The sequence below is a fragment of the Lates calcarifer genome, linkage group LG4 (genome assembly GCF_001640805.2).
Source record: "Lates calcarifer isolate ASB-BC8 linkage group LG4, TLL_Latcal_v3, whole genome shotgun sequence".
NCBI lineage: Eukaryota > Metazoa > Chordata > Actinopteri > Centropomidae > Lates > Lates calcarifer.
The window spans coordinates 21,041,704-21,063,189 of NC_066836.1; the positions used below are offsets into that span (position 1 = coordinate 21,041,704).

Here is a 21,486-nt window from a genome sequence, read left to right on the forward strand (position 1 = left end):
GTAATCCTGGAAAAGAGTACAGAGCTTCTCTCAGTTTGACTTTCACACTTGAAGGAAGGTTCCTCTAATATTATCATCCTAACTTAGCAAGGTCAGTCTTTGTAGCTTGTGGAAATAGCCGGAGGCATTTTGAGATAATCCAGTATTGTTGTAGAACAGTCTTGCAGTAAACAACATTGTGCTTCACTTGCGGTTATTTAGGATTATGTAATACGTTTGTGTTTTGTGCATAGAAATAGCAGCGAGGATGAGTACAATGAAATATTAGATAGCTTTTTTTTTTTTCATTAATTTTTTTAAAAGCCCTTTTGTGGTTTCCAGCTCTTACTGGAATATTTTAGCTTTGCACTCTCAAACACAAAATCACTGTTGATCCCTGTGCACACATGTACTGTCTTGAGTGGACACAAACTAAGCCACACTTGTACCTGCCCACACAGGCACACAGCATTACATCATTAGCGATGATGAAGTGCTAGGCTGTGGCGTGACCTGCAGCAGGCGAGTTGATCATGCTGTCAATTAGTTCTCTCTTGGTCCACTAATTATACTGTCACATCTCATTGATGCACCATAGAGATTCAATGGGAAAAACACTAACTCTCTGTGTTTCCTGGGCCAAGAGGTCAATGAGCTGTTTCAGACAGTGAGGTCTGATTAGATGTACCTGGTGGCCAGAAGGCCTCCTCTCTGCCCACAAATGTAGAGAGGAGGGGTGGGGGGGCAGTAGAGGAGGAGGAAGGCTGCAGCTCAGGTGGTGGTGCGGAATGGTTATTCACTGAAATGCTGGTATGTCAATTAAAAAAACACAAAACTGGTGAAAAATTCTTCAAAGAGTTCCTGATAGTCCAAAATCCCAACTTATAAATTTTACAATAATATGATAAATTCTCATCATAGTCAAGGAACCAGCATATTAGTATTTGAAGAAGCAACATTCTCTCAGTGTCAGTAGTCCACCACTTTCATGGTTCCCTTAGGACAAAGCTTGCTGACTTTGATGATGCCCTGACATTTCCTCTAGTACCACCTTGAGGTTGATATTTGTAGTTTTATGTGAAATATCTCAACAGCTATGAGATGGATTGCCATGTTTTTTTTTTTTTTTTAACAACATTCATGGTCCACAGAAAGAATCATGATGACTTCAATGATCTCTTGACTTTTCATCTAGTACCACCATGAGGTTGACATTTATGAAACAACTCAACAATGATTGGATACAAGCTTTGCTCATCCTCTGACCTTTCATCTTGTGCCATCAGCATGTCAATTTATTTATCATAATTGACTATTTGACTAATTGCTTTAGCCCATATAGATATTGCAATAGGCTGAGCTAATAGACAAATGGCAGACAGAAAAGAGGAAATCTGGACTCTTTTATTTCACCCAGTGATCACATCCTGACTCTGATTTGTTATTCTATTCAGTTATGTTATATTAAAGATTAATTTTACTGCCGTTTAGTTTAGCCTATTCTCTTTAAAGATATCCTGTCATATCCATAACTGTCTTGTCTTATGTTCTCCTCCTCTCCTCACTTGTTTTCTCTTCTTCTCTTTTCTTCTGTTTTTCTCTGGTTTGCCCTGGTCCTGTCTGGTCTGCTCTGCTCTGTTTTGATCTCCCCGATAATACGGACAAACTCCTATACTTCCCCCCAGCTCAGACAGAAATCTGAAACCCTCTGGACTGTTTTATATTCCAGCCCTAGCCCCATGTCGATGCAAGCACTTGATGATAACACCACTTGGCCTCTTTCCTCACAGTTTGCAGCAGGGTTTCTATGTGAGCGCTCAGCTTGCATTTCGTTTTACCTACATCACATCCTGGCCCTTGGTAAATAACACACATTCGCTTCAACTGAGGCATTTTCAGGAGTAGAGAGGCAACATTTTACACCAGAAAATGCAAGGAGAAGAATGTGAGGACCTGTGCCCTGCCCTTTAAGAAAACATTGACTCAGCTTGTGTCATCAGCACTGGCTGTCTCAACCCAGACTAGAAATGACAATGCTCACCACCCTGCTCTGTCCAAGATATTCCTCTGATATAAACTCACTCCATCCTCCTTGACATGGGTGATTCATTTGTCTTTGTGTAGTAAATGTGTGCTGTGTATAGCCTGTGTTTGTGTGTGTGTGTGTGTGTGCGTGCACGTTCATGTGTGGGGATGTATTGTTTGGTATACATCTGATGAATGAGGAATATGCTTTGCTGACAGAGGGTCCCATTAACATGTACTGCTTGGCTGTCCCTTACAATTTGTCACACGCCACAAACACGCGCACACACATACACACACACACACACAGAGTGGAGGTAATCAATGGGATGATTTTATAGCATCTGTTCCATGTCTGCAGGGAATGAATAGCATTTATCGCTAGGTTTAACTCTGAAGCCTTTGGGTTACAGATATGGAGGATTTCATACCAAAATGCTGTTCATTTTGAATCATGCAGCAATACTGACAAGAGGGAATATTGCTTCCTGACATTAATCTGTCAGTATTTGAAAATACTGATGATGACACCTGTAAATGAAAGGAGTTTTTTTTTTGTTTCATTTTCCGTAATGTCAAATTATCCCTTTGTAAATCGCTTTATCGTCTGCTACTCACAGGACAGGAAAAGTATTTTCTTTTGCGTTACTGCTTCATTATCATTTATTTTCTACGGCTCACAGGTGTAATACTGCATGTAATCAACCTTTGAGTGCTGGCATCTTATTAAGAAGTGGTTGGTCATTCACTAGTTGAGGGAGACGTGGCAGTGAAATACGTTTAAATGCAGTGCTCACTCCACTTGAGGTTGTTTGATTCAACAAGCGTCGGAAGTGGACGCATCACTTCCCAGGAAATCTCAAAAAGCAAGTGCCTTCTGCTCATCACAGGAGCACTAAATGCAACTTAGCAGTGATGATTTCATCTCAAGTGTTAAGTGTCAACAATTAAGAGCTTATGATATATTCTGTGTTGGAATGTGTCATTATGTGAAGCCATGCTGCACTGATCTGCCATACTTGTTGGCAGTTAATTAGCTGTAGTGCATTATGCCTGTGGTCAACTTACATCATTATGGCTTGACTTGTAGCAGGATGGCTAATGTTAGCTTTTATGTATTGACCTGCGGGATTGACTCTCCTGCTAGTAGACTCAGTCAGTTGAACTGAACAGGGTGGTGTGATGAGTAAAATAAATAGAAAACAGATTTCTAGAAAAGATTGACAGGTTTAAGGCTGATCTAGCTGACATTAGTTTATAGTGATCTTAGTGAAGGTGAATTTGTAAACTTAATTTTACTATTTGTAATATAAGGTGAGACTACACAACTTTATTCACAACTGTGAGGACATGACACAGCTTTCCTGTTACAAATGAAGTGTTGAATTCATATGCAATAAAACACCCCTGTTCATTTATTTAAACTTCAATACACTAATGTTAGCTAATTTTAGGAATGTTTTGCTTTTTAAATGACTGATGTTCAGCAAAAGTTAAGTCTCACTTCAGCTGTAAGCACATTAAAAACCTGGCAATTTACTTTTATTTTGGTTGGGGCAATTGTAATGTACTTTGTTAAACTTTTTACAGCTCATTCTTAATTTTTTGTAAGTAGAATCAATTCTGCTACTGTGCATGTGTCTCATTATCATCCTGGCTTTCTGCCATACACTGTAGTTTTCCACTTGTGCTTTGATAAACTGTTTAGTAATATACTAAGGTGGGGGATAACGGAGCAGACAAAAAAAATCTAATCTGTAATTACCAGTAGGAAGCTGACAAGAAGACCTCATTTGGCACACTTCCAGCTAATGCACTTGTTATCAACTGTTAGTGAGAATGTTTCCTCCAGTTAGAGCTACTCTGAAAAAGATCTGAATCTGAAAGAGAGTTAAAACTGTTTGACTGCTGTCAGCTATAGATCCACTCTTAATATGATTCATCTGCAGCAGCCTCTGAGCTAAAATCATCCTTGATCTGTGCTTTTGTCTGTCTATCTTGAATATATCACATTAATTACAAGCCCTCCCAATTTTCTGAACAAAAAACTATGATCAGCAGTTGGAAAGAATTCATTGATTTCTTACTCATGGCAACTGGCTCTGATTTCAATTAAAGGAGATGCAGTGCATTCAGAAAGTATTCAGACCCCTTCACTTTTTTCAGTCCTGGTTGTTCGAAACTTGTTCCATTTAAGATTTATGGAGGCCACTGTGCTCTTGGGAACCTTCAGTGCAACAGAATTTATTTTGTAGCCTTCCCAGGTGTATACCTTTCCAAGTCATATCCAAATAATTGAATTTACCACAGGTCAGCTCCTATCAAGGTATAGAAACGCCTCAAAGATGACCAGGAGAAATGGGAAGAACCTGAGTTAAGTGTCATAGCAAAGGGTTTGAATATGTGAATTTGCCCTGCTCCTACTCATTTTACACTGATGCTTTCTCTTTCTTAGCAGCTCTCACTGTCCTTTTAGAAACATTTTTTTTAATCTCAAATTTGTTTTTGTTACTATAGCAGAATAACACTGTTGTTGGATAAGATCCCAGGTTTTCCAAAAGAAACAGAAAAAAACAGCTTTGTTTTCAGCTTGATAACAATGTGTTTTGGAGGTCGTTGTGCAACAATATACAGTTATTTAAAACTCAGTACTATTACAATGTAAAATTAGGCTGTTAGTGCACCAATAAAAAAAGAACAAAAGTTTGTGTACAGTAAAATATACTTTTGCTCATATATTCTAACAATGTTTGCTTTGTGTTGTTTGTCTCTTGCAGTTCAGCAGATGAAAAGTTTCGCTGGAACAACCAAGGTAATATTTCCTGTTACATTATCATACTTTTTGTCTGCTCCTCTATTGTTTGCATTGCTGACTGTGCTTATTACATTGGTAGCCACTGTAAAAATCCCCCATTGCACATTTACAATTTATTGATGCAATCCTTCACAAGAGCTATGGTTACTGCTGCAGTTAAAATGTTCAATCCAATTCCCTCTCTGCACCAAAACAGAAACAGAAAAGGCTGTTCTAACAAAAAACTCCTGTCTCTCAAAATCCCCAGCCAAGATCAAACCCTGCTGACAGCTGAGTAAAGGTCAAACAGCATTTGCAAATAATTCTCAGCATTTAGTTTAACCTGTTTGTGGTGCCAGATGGGAAGTGCTCTCCATAAAGAACAGCAAGAATCAATGAGTGCAACGCCTTTAGACAATTAGAAAGTCAAATTAAGACACCTCTCTGGTCTTGACAACTTTGACAGCGTTCTAACCGAAAAAAAACCACTAATGCATGACTCTTAGGTCTCCCTCTCTCCCTCTTTGTCAGTCACACTGAGTTGTATAGGGTGCTGAGAGTAGATTGATTATCTGAGTGCAGGGATGGCGACCTCTGCCAACAAAGAGGTGACTAAACACAAGGAAGCCCAGGGGTTTGTGGTCACAACATTTCATACTCAAGCCTTTCAGTGTCTGCTGCGGTCTTCATCCATCTGCTGTGCTCAAGCCTGACCGCTCTGCCTCAGAGAGACTAAATTTACACTACCATAAAAAAGGAAAATTTTGCTCACTCCAATCAGACCACTTGATCTCATCATCACTCAGGAATCATTAAAAACCCATCACTTCTGGATCAAAGAGGTTTTAAAATGAGTTTTGGCTTTTGTGTGTGAGGGTGAGAGTAAATCCACCATAATGCCACAGATAGCACTGGAAATGCATCAGCATCATCATTCTGCAATTGCATCAGTCGAAGTCAATAAAATCAGCCTCTTGAATCCACTCACTGAGGCCTCTACTATTACTATTTCTCTCCCTCTCTCAATAAGAGATTAATGTTGCTCCCAAGACTCATTTTTAAGGCCTTTTCCCCCTTGGCAGACCCTCTCTAACTTGTAGACACTTGGCTGTTATCAGCCTCTCTCTGACAGACATAGGGCCTGGAATCTAAGTACAAGGTTCTGCCCCATAGACCTCTATCCCACAAGATTTGTTGCTGGTTTTTACCCTTGGCATGAGGTTTACCCTGTGACGATGTATGAATGAATCAATCAATCAATGTATCTGTCAATACCAAAAAAAAAAAAAAAAAAAAGATTTTGATGGATTTTGTTACAGCTTTTGTTTTTGTATTATTTGTATTGTGCATTTCTAAGATCCTGTGGTGAACTTTGAAACAGAACAAAATGTCGAAGCGTGATGACTGTGGGACATGTTTAATTATTAGGAGTGTCTTTTTTATGATTCCAAACAAATTTATGGATTTTTATCCTTGGATGACATTAGAGATGTTGGTTCTACCACTGTGTGCAAGATGGTTGTGTGTGTGTTTTTTTTTTTCATTTGACTGAGTTATGACTCTGAGAAGAATGTATGATTTATGATTGTATCAATTGGGATTAAACAGTTAAGACATAATATTTCAGTTTTAGCATTACATACATAGATTGTGTTACCACTAATTAATTTCACATACTGCAAACATGTGGCAGGATAGCATGTGTATGTACATGTAGCCTATGTCTGCCATGTATAGTCTGTATGTACTCTACATAATGTGTACTTGAAGGTTAATGGGTACATTCGCAGAGGATATAGAGCAGGAGAAATCGGTGGTCAGTGGGGGCCCATAACTCATTTTTGCCTTGGGCCGCCCTTGTGGGTTAATCCAGCCATGAGTGTAGCTTAAGCCCCATCCCACCATGCAGACACATGGTGGGACAGTCTGGAAGAGGCAGAAGTGGCTGTGTCTTTCTTTCCATTCAGGTTTGTTTCATATTTTATCTGTGCACCCGCAGATGGCCAGAAGGACATAGAGGAAGAGCTGACAACAGGCCTGGAGCTGGTGGACTCTTGCATCCGATCTCTCCAGGAATCAGGCATATTGGATTCACAGGACACCTCTACAGGAGACAGTAAGAGCAGTGTTATGATTAAGAAGGTGGTTTTTTTTAAAGGCAAATAAAAAAGCTATTTCTCTTGGTAGTTTTATTTGCTTAGACAGCCAAGAGGGATAGCTCAGAAGAAAACTGGTAAAATGTGTGGATGGATATTCTACAGAACTGGAGTCTCCAGATTTTGGTTAATTCACTTGTTGAATGTGTGTGAATTCACCAAGCAAAAGTGATATCACAAAGCCAAAGTAAACACTAGTGAATAATATAACATTAAAAGGAGTGTTTTTCTGTGTGTCTACCAAGCTTATTTCTTTACTAATTACTAATTATTCTCCATGCTTACAAAGGAAATATTTGTGTCTTTAGCAGCTGAATACTCCATTCTGTTCACCAGTTAGTAGCTGATTTTGTTTGTCATGTGATGCCAGCCTGGTAGCATACAGTGTTTATTATATTTTTAGAGGTATTCTACTGAAGGCAGCTGCTTGCTGCACCTTGAAACATGACCCATGTCTTTTCTATAGTTGACCCCATGGGAGAGAAGTAGGTGTCAGGAGACATGCAGAGACGCGCCAGTAGTTTGATATGCTAATCCATCCTTGCTGAGGTGTCAGCTGGCCTGCTGTTCACAGTGTAGAGACAGGAGGCACATGCTAACATACACACACACACACACACACTACTACACAAACTAGATTTAAACATCTTTGTGAGGACACTCACTGACATAATGCATTCCACCTCAATGCTTAACCCCAATCATTACTCTTTCTCTAACCTTAAAGCCTTAAACAGCGATTCTAGGGTGTATCAGGAATGTCCTCACATTCCAAAAATGTCCTCACTCCTCAGGTGTAAAACTCAAACATGCACAGGCACATGAAGCAATAAATATGCACACATAGATGGGAATACATACAGTATACTATACAATCACACACTGAAGCATGAAGGAAAACGCTGCAAAGTGTGCAGCGCTGAATACATAGGCTGCTTACACATGAATGTGATAGTCTGAACAAAATGTAACCTTAACTTTAACTGGCTATTCATTGCATCCCTCCCCCAAATACCATTTGTGTAATCATACATCACATTAGTTTGTGGGGAAACAGTTATTCATAAATAAAAGAAAAATGTTCTGCTCTTAACAGGAGCTAGAAAAGTTGTTCAGTCAGACATGCTGTTTTCAACTAACTTATTTAATTAACTTTAGGTTAATTAGCTTGCTAACTACAGCTGATAAAATTTGCCAGTGACAAGTGACAGTTGTCACTTCACTTGACAAAATCAGTGTTTAATGGTGAGAAATGATAAGTCTGTTTTTGTCTACCCCTGTCTGAAATCAAGGACCCATTGCTTCAAAACTAACTATAGTATAGAGTATTTCTAGTAGCAAATCTGCCTCCATCTGCCAGCAAATGGGCAATCGGTACTTATTTGACTGTGTTAAAAATCAGTCAGTTAAAAAAAAAAAACCAATCTGGCTCATGAACCCATGGTTGTTATTTAATGCTGAAGAAAATGCATACAGGCATGTAAAGAAGCATCATACATACATACAGTGCAAATGAGATAGAGATATGTATGTACGCACACACACGCACATACACACACACACACACACACACACACACACACACACATCCAACATCAAAATCCACTCCTTTGCTCAAGCTGCTGAGCAGATTAGTGCGACACAGCAGCAGAGTACACTGAGAGTCTTCATGCTTCATGCTGCTTCATGCTGGTGTTGCTTGCCAGTGTGCATGTTAATCTGTGTGTATGTGATTGTGTTAGATGCAGCTATTTGGGACTGTGCATGCTGTGTGTGTGTGTGTGTATGTTTGTGTGTGTGTGTGCGTCAGACTGCACATGCGTCCAATAGGTATCTAAAAATAGACAACTGATGAAATATTAAAATGTGTCAATAGAGAAAACTGGTCACAATAAAAAGCCACTCAACCTTCTGTGTATGTGTGTCAGACAGAAAAAGAGATGAGTGAGATAGAGTGGGTCTATCAGGGTAAGCATGTACATTACTGCATGCATGCAGGTGTCAACAGATGTGGTCTGTGTTCATGCATGCGATCGCTGAGCAGGGGTGAGCGAGGCATGTGTGTGCGTGCACTCAACTCTGAAACGATATTAAAATGCACAGGCAGAGACCCTCTCATGGCACCCCATTACTTTCCTTCTAATACAATAATACACCCCTACCTCTTCCCCCGCACACACATACTCTTTCCCTCACTCACTCACCTCTGATGGATTCAATGGAGCCTTCAGTGTTTGCCATCTGAGTGATAATGTATTTATGAGGCCTTTCACTTCCCTAAAGGCTCTACTACCCATATGAAACAAACCTACAGTGGCAAACAAAAACTGTGGAAAACATCCTCTGGCTTTGTACACACAAACCCAGATGTGTGTGTACAAAGCCAACAACCATGAGTGTATGTGTATGTATGTGTGTGTGTGTGTGTATGTGTGTACTTACCCAAGATGAGCCTATACTGGACATAGAGGCCTTGACCTAGTAAACTCACTCAGTACCTTCAGCTTAATATCACATATTAAATAATGCACAATCACCAGCTACACTGCCTACAGGAGCCATTCGCTGTACTTGAAGTGAATTTTCACTTTGGTCGAGCTTTATTTTCAAACGCTTTTATCCAGAGTGACTCCATTTGCCGTTAGGTGCCGTCTTTATCTGTACCATGCAGTGGAGATTGACCGCTGGCTTTCTATGATCTTTCTTGCTCTTGTCTTCAATAATCACAAACAAAGTTTCTACTTGTTTTTGCTGCTCTTGGTTTGATTCTTAGACTGCTGGCAAAAAAGTGGCATTGGTAGAGATTAAAAGGACAGCCAGTGTTGATGGAGGACAGCTCAAGAGCTCAATTTTAAGTGCATAAATACAGAGTGCTAGGAACTTCAAGCTGATGTAATGCAGTAAAGTTATTTTCCAATGCAGTGAGATGTTTGCTAGAAAGGCAAACAGAGGTAAGAGTGGCTGTGTACTGTACTGTATATGCACAGTTGCTGGATTTATGCATTACTGAAGCAAAGTGCTACCGAGGGATATCATGTTTAAGTAACATTTTGGGTAAAAAATGTGTTTCGTTTCTGTAATTAAAGCTGTTGATGAGCCACATCATTGCTATCATCACCAAAAGTGAATAAATCAAGGGTGCATCAAAAATTTAACAGGACTTTAATAAGAGGGTTGGGAGAGTTTTGGCTCCTGCACAAGCAGCTCCCGCCCTCCTGTCCTCCTCAAATGATTCAATTAAATTCACTTCAAACTTTATGTGCCATCCAGGCAAATACACAGTTTACAGTCTACAACACATTCTGTAAATGCTTTTTTCAGTGTGTTCCACGAATGTGTCCTTCCATTTGCATACAGTCTGTTTGTGTTATGTGGCACAGTCTATGCATGTTTGCTTGTTTACACTAGAAATGCAATGATCTATTTGCAACTAAAAAGACTGCAAATGTTTCAGAGCCATGAATGAAGTCATGTGTAAAATTAGGAGTAAAGCATTTTATCACAGTACGCTGCAGGTGTATGTGTGTCTGTGTGTCATAGCAGTCAATCTCCTCTTCCAACCTGCTGTTAACCAGTTACAGAGTCAGCCATAAATGATCATACAGATTTATTACCACAAAGTGAGACGTGAACGTTTGTTTCATAACAAACTGACATAATGTACCCACAGAAGATGTATTTCATCCACATTCACAAATTGACTGCTGATATAAAAGTTGATGGGCTGGTACAGGTGCATATTTTTAAGGCACTAAGTTAGAAAAAAGAACATTCGATGCTAGTGCGAGTCTGATTCACGAACTGAAAAGTTACCATTGGCTAAATGACTGATTTGATGGCTGACCAGCTGTTAGCTCAATAGTAGCTCACTGTGTAACTGGCCAGCTGGAGTCTGGCCGACTGATCTTTGGTAGATTTTGGATGAGGGCCTGAATGTAGATGTGGAAGCGTAAAAGCAGTTCCACTGCAAGGTGTTACACAGTAGTGTATCAGTGATTCTCACGCTTGAATTTTACTACAGTTGACAGATAACATTACAAAGTGTACATGATGTGTAATGAGCCAAGGACTGAGCTCAGCCACTGGTTTAGAGTTGGGCTTTTTTGGTTTTTTTTTTTACTTAGCTCTTACTTGCAGTGAGACAAATGCCTGCTTTATATCTATGTGTAGGTTTAAAGTACTGGACATTGAAGAATGAGATTAGTTTAACATAGCTTGTCCAACATCGGCATCAGACTACACAGTATCTTTGCCTTTGGCCAGTAGAAATGACAAAGTATACCTTGGACCTCGACTAATCATAGGTGACTGTCTCTCACCACCTGTGTGTTGTACATAGGTGATGTTGAAAGAGTTGTCAAAGACTTATTTGTTCCACCCAACAGCTTCAATAACATAATTATGTTAGTTATCCCAGCAACACTAAAGTTGTAATTTCTACTCATCAGTTTGTGGACATATTTAACTGACGAGACACAGCATGTTAATGTGTAATCATAAGAGATGTGGTTTTTGATCTTGGGAGTAAGCCAGGCTAGCTGTTTTCTCCCCCAGTCTCCATGCTAAAGCTAAGCTAATCGAGTCCTGGCTCTATAACTACAGACAACTATGGCAGTGGTATTTATCCACTCCCCTAATGCTCGTCAAGAAAGCTTAATTTCCCAAAAGCTAAACAGCACATTGTAATTTATGTATTGTATGTATGTAAGGCACAAATTAAACTATGAATACACACATTCGATTATTGCATCCATCCTTGGGTGAGTTAGTGAAAGTTTATGTATTATTTGCCTCATTCTAACTCGCTCTGCTCCTCCTGCTGAATTATACAGAGGAATATGGAGTGGAGAGAGAGAGAAAGATGGGTAGTAGAAAGTGATAAAGGAAGTGATAGAGAGAGAGTGAGAAAGGAAGACACAGTAGAAGTGTGTTTTAAATGGAGGTCAGGAACAGAGTGAGATTTAAGGGTCACAGAGCACGAGAAGAGTGGCGAGAGGCTGGAATAACATAGTGGGTAAAAAGCAAATGGGTGTTTTCAAAAAAGAGGACAAGAAATTCTATTACATTCTATTTCAGCTTTCAGTCTTATTTTTCTTTTCTTCTCTTCATTTCAAGGTCTGCTATAGACTGAGACAGTTGTATTTGTTTTATTCAGATTCATGCTTTTCCCATATAAAAGGAATACATTTTATAACATGTGGAATGTAAACTGGGTTACAAAATGCCTTCAAGGCCACAAACAGTCTTTACACAAAGACGGACTGTTACAGAAGCGAAAGTCGTCTGAAAACAGTTACATAAAGGCAACTTGACAGGAGTGAAACCAAGTCTTAAGGTGGCTTTTGACAATGATCAAAAGTTTGTCTCAAACCATGATAAAACCTCACTTGACATCTCTTCAAATCCAAACCCAAATTCTTCTTGTCACATAGAAAAGAGAATTTATGAATTTACATAAAAGAAACAACATTTGAGTCTAGACATCCAATGCTTCTTCATTGCCCTTTAATTCTTCTCGTCTTTTTTTTCACATCAGGACAAGGACTCCTGTCCCAAAGCGCTTTGCAGCTCAACAACCAGGATGCCTATGCAGCAGCTGGTTACCATAGTAACCAAGGCCTGGCACTTGGGGAAACAGTCACGAGCCGCAGCGGGCAGGTTGGAGGTGCAGTTCACAGCTACAACCAGGTACACACACACGTGAATTCATCTGAGGGTTTCTTTTTTTCTACTTCCCTCCTTCATTTCTTCCACCCCTCTGCCTCTTTATCCGTCCTGTCTTTGTTCACACATTCTCTCCTTCACGCCTCTGTCTCCTGTCCCATTCTGTGTTCTTCTACTCATTTCTTTGTACTGGCTTTGTCCCTTTTCTTGTTTCTCCTCGTCCTCTTTCCTCTCTCCTTCTCCCCTCCCGTCTTCCTTCATTTGCATACCTTTCTACTCGCTTGCTGCCTGACCTCTTCCTTTCCTCACTTCTCTCATCTCTCTCCACACGCTGCCCCTCTCCAGGTGACATCCAGCCGTGCAGCTGCCCAGTTAGCAGGGACAGACTCTCCCTCCCAGTCCCAGAGAGACTCATTTGCCCAGCAGGCCCATGGCAGCGCCTTCCATATGCCCACTGAGGGAGGATCTGCACCTGCTGGACCATCCATGTATTACTCCTGTGCCACTTTGCCTGCACAGGTACAAATCCCCGAAGAGATTACTGTGATGCTTCAGTTCTTGTCTGATGGATGCTTTCTCCACTCCTCTCAGTAGTACACTACTAGTGGAATCCTCAACACGGCTGTAACCCTGCCATCACCAGGTGGAACCAAAGCGTGTTAGGGTTGATACTGACCTTTTCTATTGGTCCCATTCATTTTGCTACATTATGGAAATACTGCTACCTTCTATAGACTGGCACTGAGCCTTAAAAAAACATTTTAGCTTGCTCCTTTGTGGAGGACAAAAGCTGTAGCATACTACAATTCACAGCAGTTTCAACTGATTCTAGTGGCAACCCAGAATCACAGCAGAAAAAAAAGTATCAAAAAGTCCACAAAATGAAAACATTTAAATTATTATTATTATTATTATTTAAAGTGACTTAAAATATTAGATGCTAGATGCCTCACAGCAGGAAGGTTCCGGGTCCAAGCTGTGAATTGTGATTCAAAGGTCTGCAACCAAGCAAAGTGTGTATGAATACACAATGTTTGTTTATGTTGCCAGACCAGTGACCCAGGGCTTCTCTGTGTGGAGTTTGCATGTTCTTCCTGTGTCTGCGTGGATTCTCTCTGGGTACTCCAGCTTCCTCCCAGACATGCATTAGGTGACTGCAACTGGTGACTCTAAATTGCCCATAGGTGTGAATGTGAGTGTGAATGGTTGTATAGTGTATGGTGAGTTAACCAAGCTAGTCTTTAACCTCCAATTTTCATGGACGAGGCTGAAATTTCTCATCCAGTCAACTATTGGATTGCCATGAAATTTTATACATTCATGAGCATGAATCTCAGTAACTTTGGCGATCCGTCTACTTCTCCTCCATCAGGTCATAATTTAATTTTTTCAATACAAAAAAAAAGCATAGCAATTATGGCTTAACCAAGAAAATCATCAATCATCACCATTTAACCGACTAACAGTCCACTAAATCTCAGCCAATTTACTTGTCAGTTTGTGACACATCCTGCTATAAAAGAGAGAGACTACATTACTGCTACCACGACGACCATGGTAGCAACTGAAGAAAAAGCTTATCCTGCATCTTTCTTTAGATTAGTACAATAGTATTACAAGATTTGCAAGCAGTTCCTTGTATGACGTTGGTCAACAGTGAAGCCACAATGCAGAAATCTTCTATCAAATCATGGCCTCTTAGGTGATGACTTGTTACCTCTTTTACTGCTCTGTGATGAATTCATTTTTCAGGGTCAGAGCGTAGAGTATTAAGAGTCCTGTGTTAATCTCTGTGTTAAGTCTTTGAATTCATTTAAAAAGATTTAACAGCACCTTTTTACTGTAGCAGAAATTGGCAGCATCCTCATTTCAGCCCGCCTTGACCATGCTCACTCAAATTAATGGAGTGCTTAAAATTGTACCTTTAGCTCTGTAACTGCAAGACCTTGCAAATATTTCTTCAACTTATTTCCCCATTTGGCACAAAATGCAAATGCACGTTTAGAATTCTGAGGGAACTTCATTTGGCGGCCCATTGCTTGCAGTCGCATTTCAAGTTCATTTGGTTCTAAAAGTTCAGCGTCATCCCTTTATGTTTGGTCTGATAACTCCAAGCCCTTCATCACGATGTTATCACAGATTAGAGTTTTCCAGCTCCAGGGGGAGTTGTTCATCTCTCTGAAAGTAATGATATGAATAAGAAGAGTGGCTGAATATTTAAAGTGAGTGACATTTCCTTTTAATGAAGTACAACTCTTCTATTACAGCGTGTCAGCTCCCCTCTGCAGGCGGTGGGATCCCCTACCAAGCTGCAGCGCCTGGGATCAGCCTCCTCTGACATGCCCAGCTATGCCACACTACAGAGGGTGTCCTCACCCAAACAGTCACCCAGTCGACTCGCCAAGTCCTACAGGTTGGTTCAGTTTCAGTCTGACCAATTGATTTAGTAAGGGCTCGTTACACACATTATGCACATTATGTAAGAATTTTACAGGTCCCAAAGTACAAAAGACTGTATCTGCAGGGGGGTCGATATGGCTGGTAATCAATACCAGTGACTCAACAATTATTTCACCTGGTGCTGAAATTTCTGCCTTTGAAAAACACTCTATGCTTGTAATAGTCATGATAGACTGTGCTTATACTTTAAAGGTAGTTTTACATTATATTTTAATATTGCATTAGAGATGGACCTCATGCTGATAACCTGAGTATATCCCATTGTATCATGGTAAGTATTAAAGCCAAGACCCAGTACAGCAGTGTTGAGAGTAGATTTCTATCCCAATACCATTTCTCTAATGCCTCGGCTTTTGACTTTGAACGTGCTGGTTTCGCTACTTACTGGGTGTTAATTTGGAATTTTTTTGAAGACAGCGTTTCCATGGTTTTTCCTATCAATTAAAGGCACTACACCGTCCTGTGCATTGATTGGACACTACTTATGACTGGTAAATCTTTGATGAAACTCGTGAAGTGCAATTTGTACACTGAAGAATACATAGATGTAATAACAAAATAACAGACTGCTGGTGGGCCAGTCATTACAAGCTCATGCTGTGTAGCCAAATGCTGTTCAAACCCACAGAGTTTTATTTTGAATTCTAGCGGAGATCCCAAAGTTCCCAAAATACCAAACATGTCAGGCTGGATTTTGGTGAATTATGTATAAAATGAAGATATGAAGAGTACATCTATCTGAGTAGTGCGCCATAGGTTTAAATATTTCACGTAATGTAAACATGATATGGTTTCAGTAAAGAGCTGGAGCAATCTGGTGCAACATATATAGAACTTTATTTGACAGCATGGAATAGAGTTAATATTGTAGTTTTCATATAAACATGGCCACAGCGTGAATTTTGTCATCTGTCCATGACAGTGTATCAGTATATCCACACAAACAAGCCTAAAGTTTGACAGCACAGACTGTGCACGCTGACCATATGCCTCACTAATAAATAAAGTTAGGGAGCTCATGAGAGAGATGTAAAAAAACAGCAGAGCCAAAGATATGTTGGCTTTCAGTCCTTGGTATGGGTCAATAATGCAGCTTGATAGAATCTTTTCACTACATTTTACCTCCCTGATAAATGCCAATAACCCGCGTGACATCATCAGAGTTATCATCAGGATGATGAAGCTCCTCCAGAGGACATTCAACACCACGAGATCTGTAAATAAATGTGTATGTGTAAAACTGGAATTTCCCTTTAATGCCTATTGTAGTTTTGAATGTGACTGTGACTTTGAATTGGAAATGTTCATTCTTGACAATAGTCAGAAAAAACCTCCAGCAGTTTCTTTTCCTCCTCCTGCAGCACCTCTTCACCCATCAACATGGTAGCATCGGGTGCCGCCGGCTCCTCCTCACCCCTCCCCATGGCAGCCTCCCCAGGGGGGAACCACACCTCGTCGCCCATCCACCAGCTCAGCTCGGCAGTGGGGAGCTACGCCACACTGTCGCCCACCAAGCGAATGCTGCATCACATCGGCGCAGACAGCTACAAGATTTCCCACGAGCTGTACGCCAACGCAACCCTGCAAAGGCCTGGTAGCCTGGCAGGTAGAGGTCAAGACAATTTTATTATTACTTTCTTCTGTGTGAGTGTGTGAAATACCATCATGTCATTAATTCATTTTTGGGAAGTTTGACTTTAAATATCTTAGATTTTCCACTCTAGTGATGGGATTTAGATTTTAAAAATGACAGCATGACTTTGTGAAGAAATCATTAGAAGTTTAGCAGTATATTTTCTCTCCTCTTTTAGTTTTTTTTTTTTTTAGCTTTATAATATACCAGAACAAAATTAACATTCACCTGCCGTAGAATAACATTACATTTGTCCAAATGTCACTTAATGACCAATCTTACTAATTGTGTCATTTCTTAGCATAACCTCAATTTATGATCAAAAATTAAACTGAGATTCTTATTTTTTCATTAAATTTTTAATTCCCTCTGCTCACTAAGATTATAAATTATAGGTTTTCTTTAGGGCCTAATGTGGCATTTCTGAAGCAGGCCCATAATGTTAGTTCATGATAGTTAAAGGTCACACGGACTGACTTTCCATTTATGCATGATTAGTATTCTTCAGCGTGAGCACAAGGATACAAAAGAAAACACATATTACCAAATATTTGATTAAATTGGCTCGAGGTTTTATCTAAAATTTATTAGACTGCAAATGTACTCATGAATTTCTGAACAGTTCATGAAGGAGATTCATTGTCTCCACTGTGGACCTCAGTTAAAAAGTGCCAGTGTTTGGCTCTGTTTAGGGCTTTTCAAAAGGTGGATTTGTCATTTTGTATCTTTTACTTTATCTTTTGTCTTTGATTTAGTATTATCAAATGGGATCATACCAGGTACAAAGTGATCTAAAACTACAACAACCACTTTTGCCTGTTTATTTGGTAAATAATAATATAATTATGCATGCAGTTGTCACACGTTCATGTCAGTGTCACATTGTTAACATGGTAGCTGTGTCTGGAGAAAAATTTACGATAGTTGATATTAATATTACCAGTCACACATCATCCTCCAAATGCATGCCGGCCTGGTAACTGGAAGTAAACAGAATACGTTACTTGACCTAAAAGTTCATTGCCATGTACTCACCTGTCTTTGTCCTTTGTATGACCTAACACTGAATTGTGCTGTACTTCCAAGATAATGTCTAATTTAGAGGTGAATTATTGCGTTAAGCTACTGGTTAAATAGCTTACTTTGTGTTTATGGTGTATGTAACTACAGCAAAAGCAGTCCAATACACTTAGAAGATGATGAATGGCTACTCCTGCTGTTTTAAAGTTTAAAGAGAGCAAAACATGAACACATTTCTATAAATGTTTAATGAAGTCATTCAAAAGATGATACTGACTACAGTGACCTAAAATTCATTTGCTTTCTAATTTGTATTCTTTATGTTTCTTTCACTTACCGATCGCATTATTATCCCCAGAGAATATCATTATACACCCACTCAATCATCCATCTGTCAGTGTATTTGACCTGTGTGTTCCCTGTGTTTTCCAGGCTCCAGAGGTTCCTACAGCAGTCAGCACAGTCACCTGGGCTCAGAGCTTCGGCCTCTGCAGTCCCCTGAACACCACATTGACCCCATCTACGAAGACAGAGTCTACACCAAACCCAACCTTAGAGGACAAGGTAAACAGACATAAGGGTATGGAGGTTGAGGGAAATAGATGGAAAGTTATTTGTTGAAGGAGTTAAAGTGATATCAAGCACAGAGTCTATAAAACTGAATCCCTGAAGACTAGGGGAATAGAAAGAAGATTTCACAGAGAGAGTATGAGCAGAAAGCAAATACACATAGGAAGGAACATTTACTGGGTGCACAACATTTCAACAAATCATACATTGCTGGAGTACCCCTTAAATAGCTAGACAAAGTGTCAAGCTGGGGTAGGATAAACAACAGTCTTAAGCATTTTAATACAACCAGGCAACCCAAAAGTTGTTCTTAACAGCTTTAAACTGATCCATAAAGCATGAGCAAATATCTTATTAACCATTAATAAAGCCATTATTTGTAATATTAACATTTTATAAATGTGCCTTATTAGAAGGAGTTAGAAGGATGAGGAAGGTACATACGGGGAAACTGTAAAAACACTAGAAAGATTTGGAGGAGATGAGAGTGAGACTGTGAAGATTCCTAGAAAATTCTTCAAACAGTGCAACAGTAAAAATAGCTGCAGGTGCTGTAAATCACCCACTGAACCTTCTAAATTTAAAAATCAGAGTACAGGAAGACATCACATGATGCCCTGAATAAGGTGACGGATCAAAGAAATACACAGCTTGGTCCCACTTAGATACTAGGTGTTTTTAATGGTGTGGTGTTATATTAAAGGCTGCTATACATAAGAGACTTCCTCTTTCCATCTGATCATGTAGCGCTATTTACCAGATCAGGTAGGCAAATCCAATTGGGGTCTCAATGGCAATTTGTCTCTCAGTCACAGTCTGTTAACTAATTAGTTTCAAGGCTGAAAATTAATCTCAATTAATCCCACGGGCGTTAGCTTGGGTGCTTTGAAATCAAAGCAAATCAACCATGTCCTAAAATGTTTTTGACGTTGTGCCGTCGGTTTGGTTGTCTAAATGTTGAGCATTACTGTAGAGAGAAACACAGAGAGAGAGGAATATGAAAGAAAATCTCACACTTTTTCCACAATGTTTTATTCCAATAAAGGGAGATTCACACTAATAATTAAAAGGTTTGAGGTAATTTTTGTCATGCTGGCTCCCGTACACACTGATTGGTCACTTTGAATAACAGTCTTCATCTCCAGCTGGGTGTCTGTGAATGTCAGTCATGACGTCAGCAAAAACCCAACACTGTCTGTCAAAAATAATACACGAGCTTAGATCTGCTTCTCATTTATTCTGTGCAACACCAAGTAGCCATTGAAGTCTGGCTATGTTTCAGTCAGTTCAGTTTCAACATGAAGAAATAAGCACACAACATTTGACACCTGACTTCACATTGCAGGTGAATTTCTCAGCCTAGTTAAGTCCCTGCAGTTGTCTAGTCACACATATACAGTGTTTGCACTGTTTGAAATTCACAAAGGAATTATGAAGGTTATATGGGGTTAGGAGGCAAACCTTCAACTGCCCCAAAAGCCCCAGGATCGTGATGGCAATTACTTTGTGGTAAATTAACGTAACAGTAAAACAGCTATTACAATGATTTAAGTGTATTTAGGAAATACACTTATTTGCTTTCTTTCTGAGAGTTAGATAAGAAGATGGATACCAATCTCATAAAAGGAGATTAGTTTAGCATAAAAAATGGAAATGGGATTCTGGCACAAATACAGTACGCAGTATCACACACTGACCCTAAAACCTTTTCCCCATACACAGTAATTTGAAAGCTCTATGCTTGCTCTATGGATCCATGGAACCCTGAAAAATGTTTTTGACAGTGAAGAACCTGGAATGAATGAGGTGACTTCCTGGAACACAATATTGATTGTTTTTCATTACATCCTTGGCCCAGGCACAGTGACTTCCTGGGGTCTATTGTCCCCTACTGTGAGGTTGTCAGTCAACCAGCACAGTCTCCTGGCTTTAGCTTCATATTGAACAGAGTGCTACAGATGCTCTCATCTAATTATTTTTGTCAAGAAAAGAATTAAGTCCAGTTGCAAAAATGAACTTTTCCTTTGCATTTTCACAATTTGAGGTCAATGTTATTCTGTGCTCCCATCATGCATTGCTAACCTGGGGACAGAATAGTATTTCAGAATGGGGCAAAGCATAATGAAGCTCTCATGTGTAGTTTGATCTGTACATTGTACATTGGTCACGTAGGTCAACAGTTCATTTTTGCCCCAGTGGTCCCTACACTGGGTCAGCCTGGCCTTGCTATGGAGGACAGTTTGTTACTGTTTTATGTGTGACCTGCAAAGTTATTTATTATTATTATTTTTTAATTTCCTTTAATTGTGCATGTTTGTTTGATTTGACTTCCTCTTTCTGTTTGTTATTTTTCATCCAAATGAAAATCTTAAGCTCATTTGGTAAGCTCACCTTATCACCTGAAGTTACTCCACTTGTTGAGTCGTAAGTTGTCACTGCAGTTTGTCACATTTATTTACTTCTTTTATTTGCTTATTTTCTTTCTGCTTTTTGTTCTGTGCTGTTTTGATCCATTGGTGCTGGTCTTGTTGCTTTTTACTCGTGTGTGTGTGTGTGTGTGTGTGTGTATACGTGCATCCTTGTGTTGGCTTGTGTCTCTTTGCGATGTCTTTGTCCCCCACTCTTTGCCCCTCCTCGGCTACATCAAACCTAGTGGTGAACCAATTGTACCAAGAGGTCCTCAACTATCTGCTCTGTCCCTACGCTCTTCCTACTTTAGCCCCGCCCTCCCCCGGTGTCGACCCAATCCCCTTGCAGCGAACTGGAAGCCAGAGCGCCACTGCCACCTTTCAGAGAGGCAGCTTTGCCACAGGAGGCGGGGCAGGTGACTACGCCAACCCGTATCGCACTCTGCAGTTCTGCCCGTCCACTGAGTCACCTTACAGCAAGTCGGGTCCCCGCCCTCCCCCCTGAGGCTGCCCTGGGCCGGTCTCCATCTGTGGACAGCATCCAGAAGGACCCAAGGTGAGGAAAAACTAAACACTTTTACTTCAGTTCAGCTCTGGTTTGTTGATGAAGCCCTTTGTTCTGCTCCCTTTCCACTCTCACTGAACTTACTGAGGGCCAGATTCACCAAATTTAAAATATATCAGTATCAATAACCTGGGTAACATTAGGCTTTAACAGTGAAACAGAATTTAATGGCAATCTACAAAAGAGTGTCAAAGTCTAAAGTGTGACATGGT

At 40.0% G+C, this 21,486-nt stretch overlaps 1 protein-coding gene across 1 annotated transcript in view; it reads left to right on the forward strand.

The window, feature by feature from the left end:
• The window catches only part of ctnnd2b (catenin (cadherin-associated protein), delta 2b), a 181,204-nt gene that overhangs the window by 103,666 nt on the left and 56,052 nt on the right, over positions 1 to 21,486 (forward strand). The window contains 9 exon segments of the mRNA XM_051070171.1: positions 4,782 to 4,816; positions 6,798 to 6,914; positions 12,491 to 12,642; positions 12,964 to 13,137; positions 14,886 to 15,031; positions 16,440 to 16,684; positions 18,164 to 18,295; positions 21,021 to 21,196; positions 21,198 to 21,265. Of these exon segments, the coding sequence (XP_050926128.1) occupies positions 4,782 to 4,816; positions 6,798 to 6,914; positions 12,491 to 12,642; positions 12,964 to 13,137; positions 14,886 to 15,031; positions 16,440 to 16,684; positions 18,164 to 18,295; positions 21,021 to 21,196; positions 21,198 to 21,265 (1,245 nt within the window).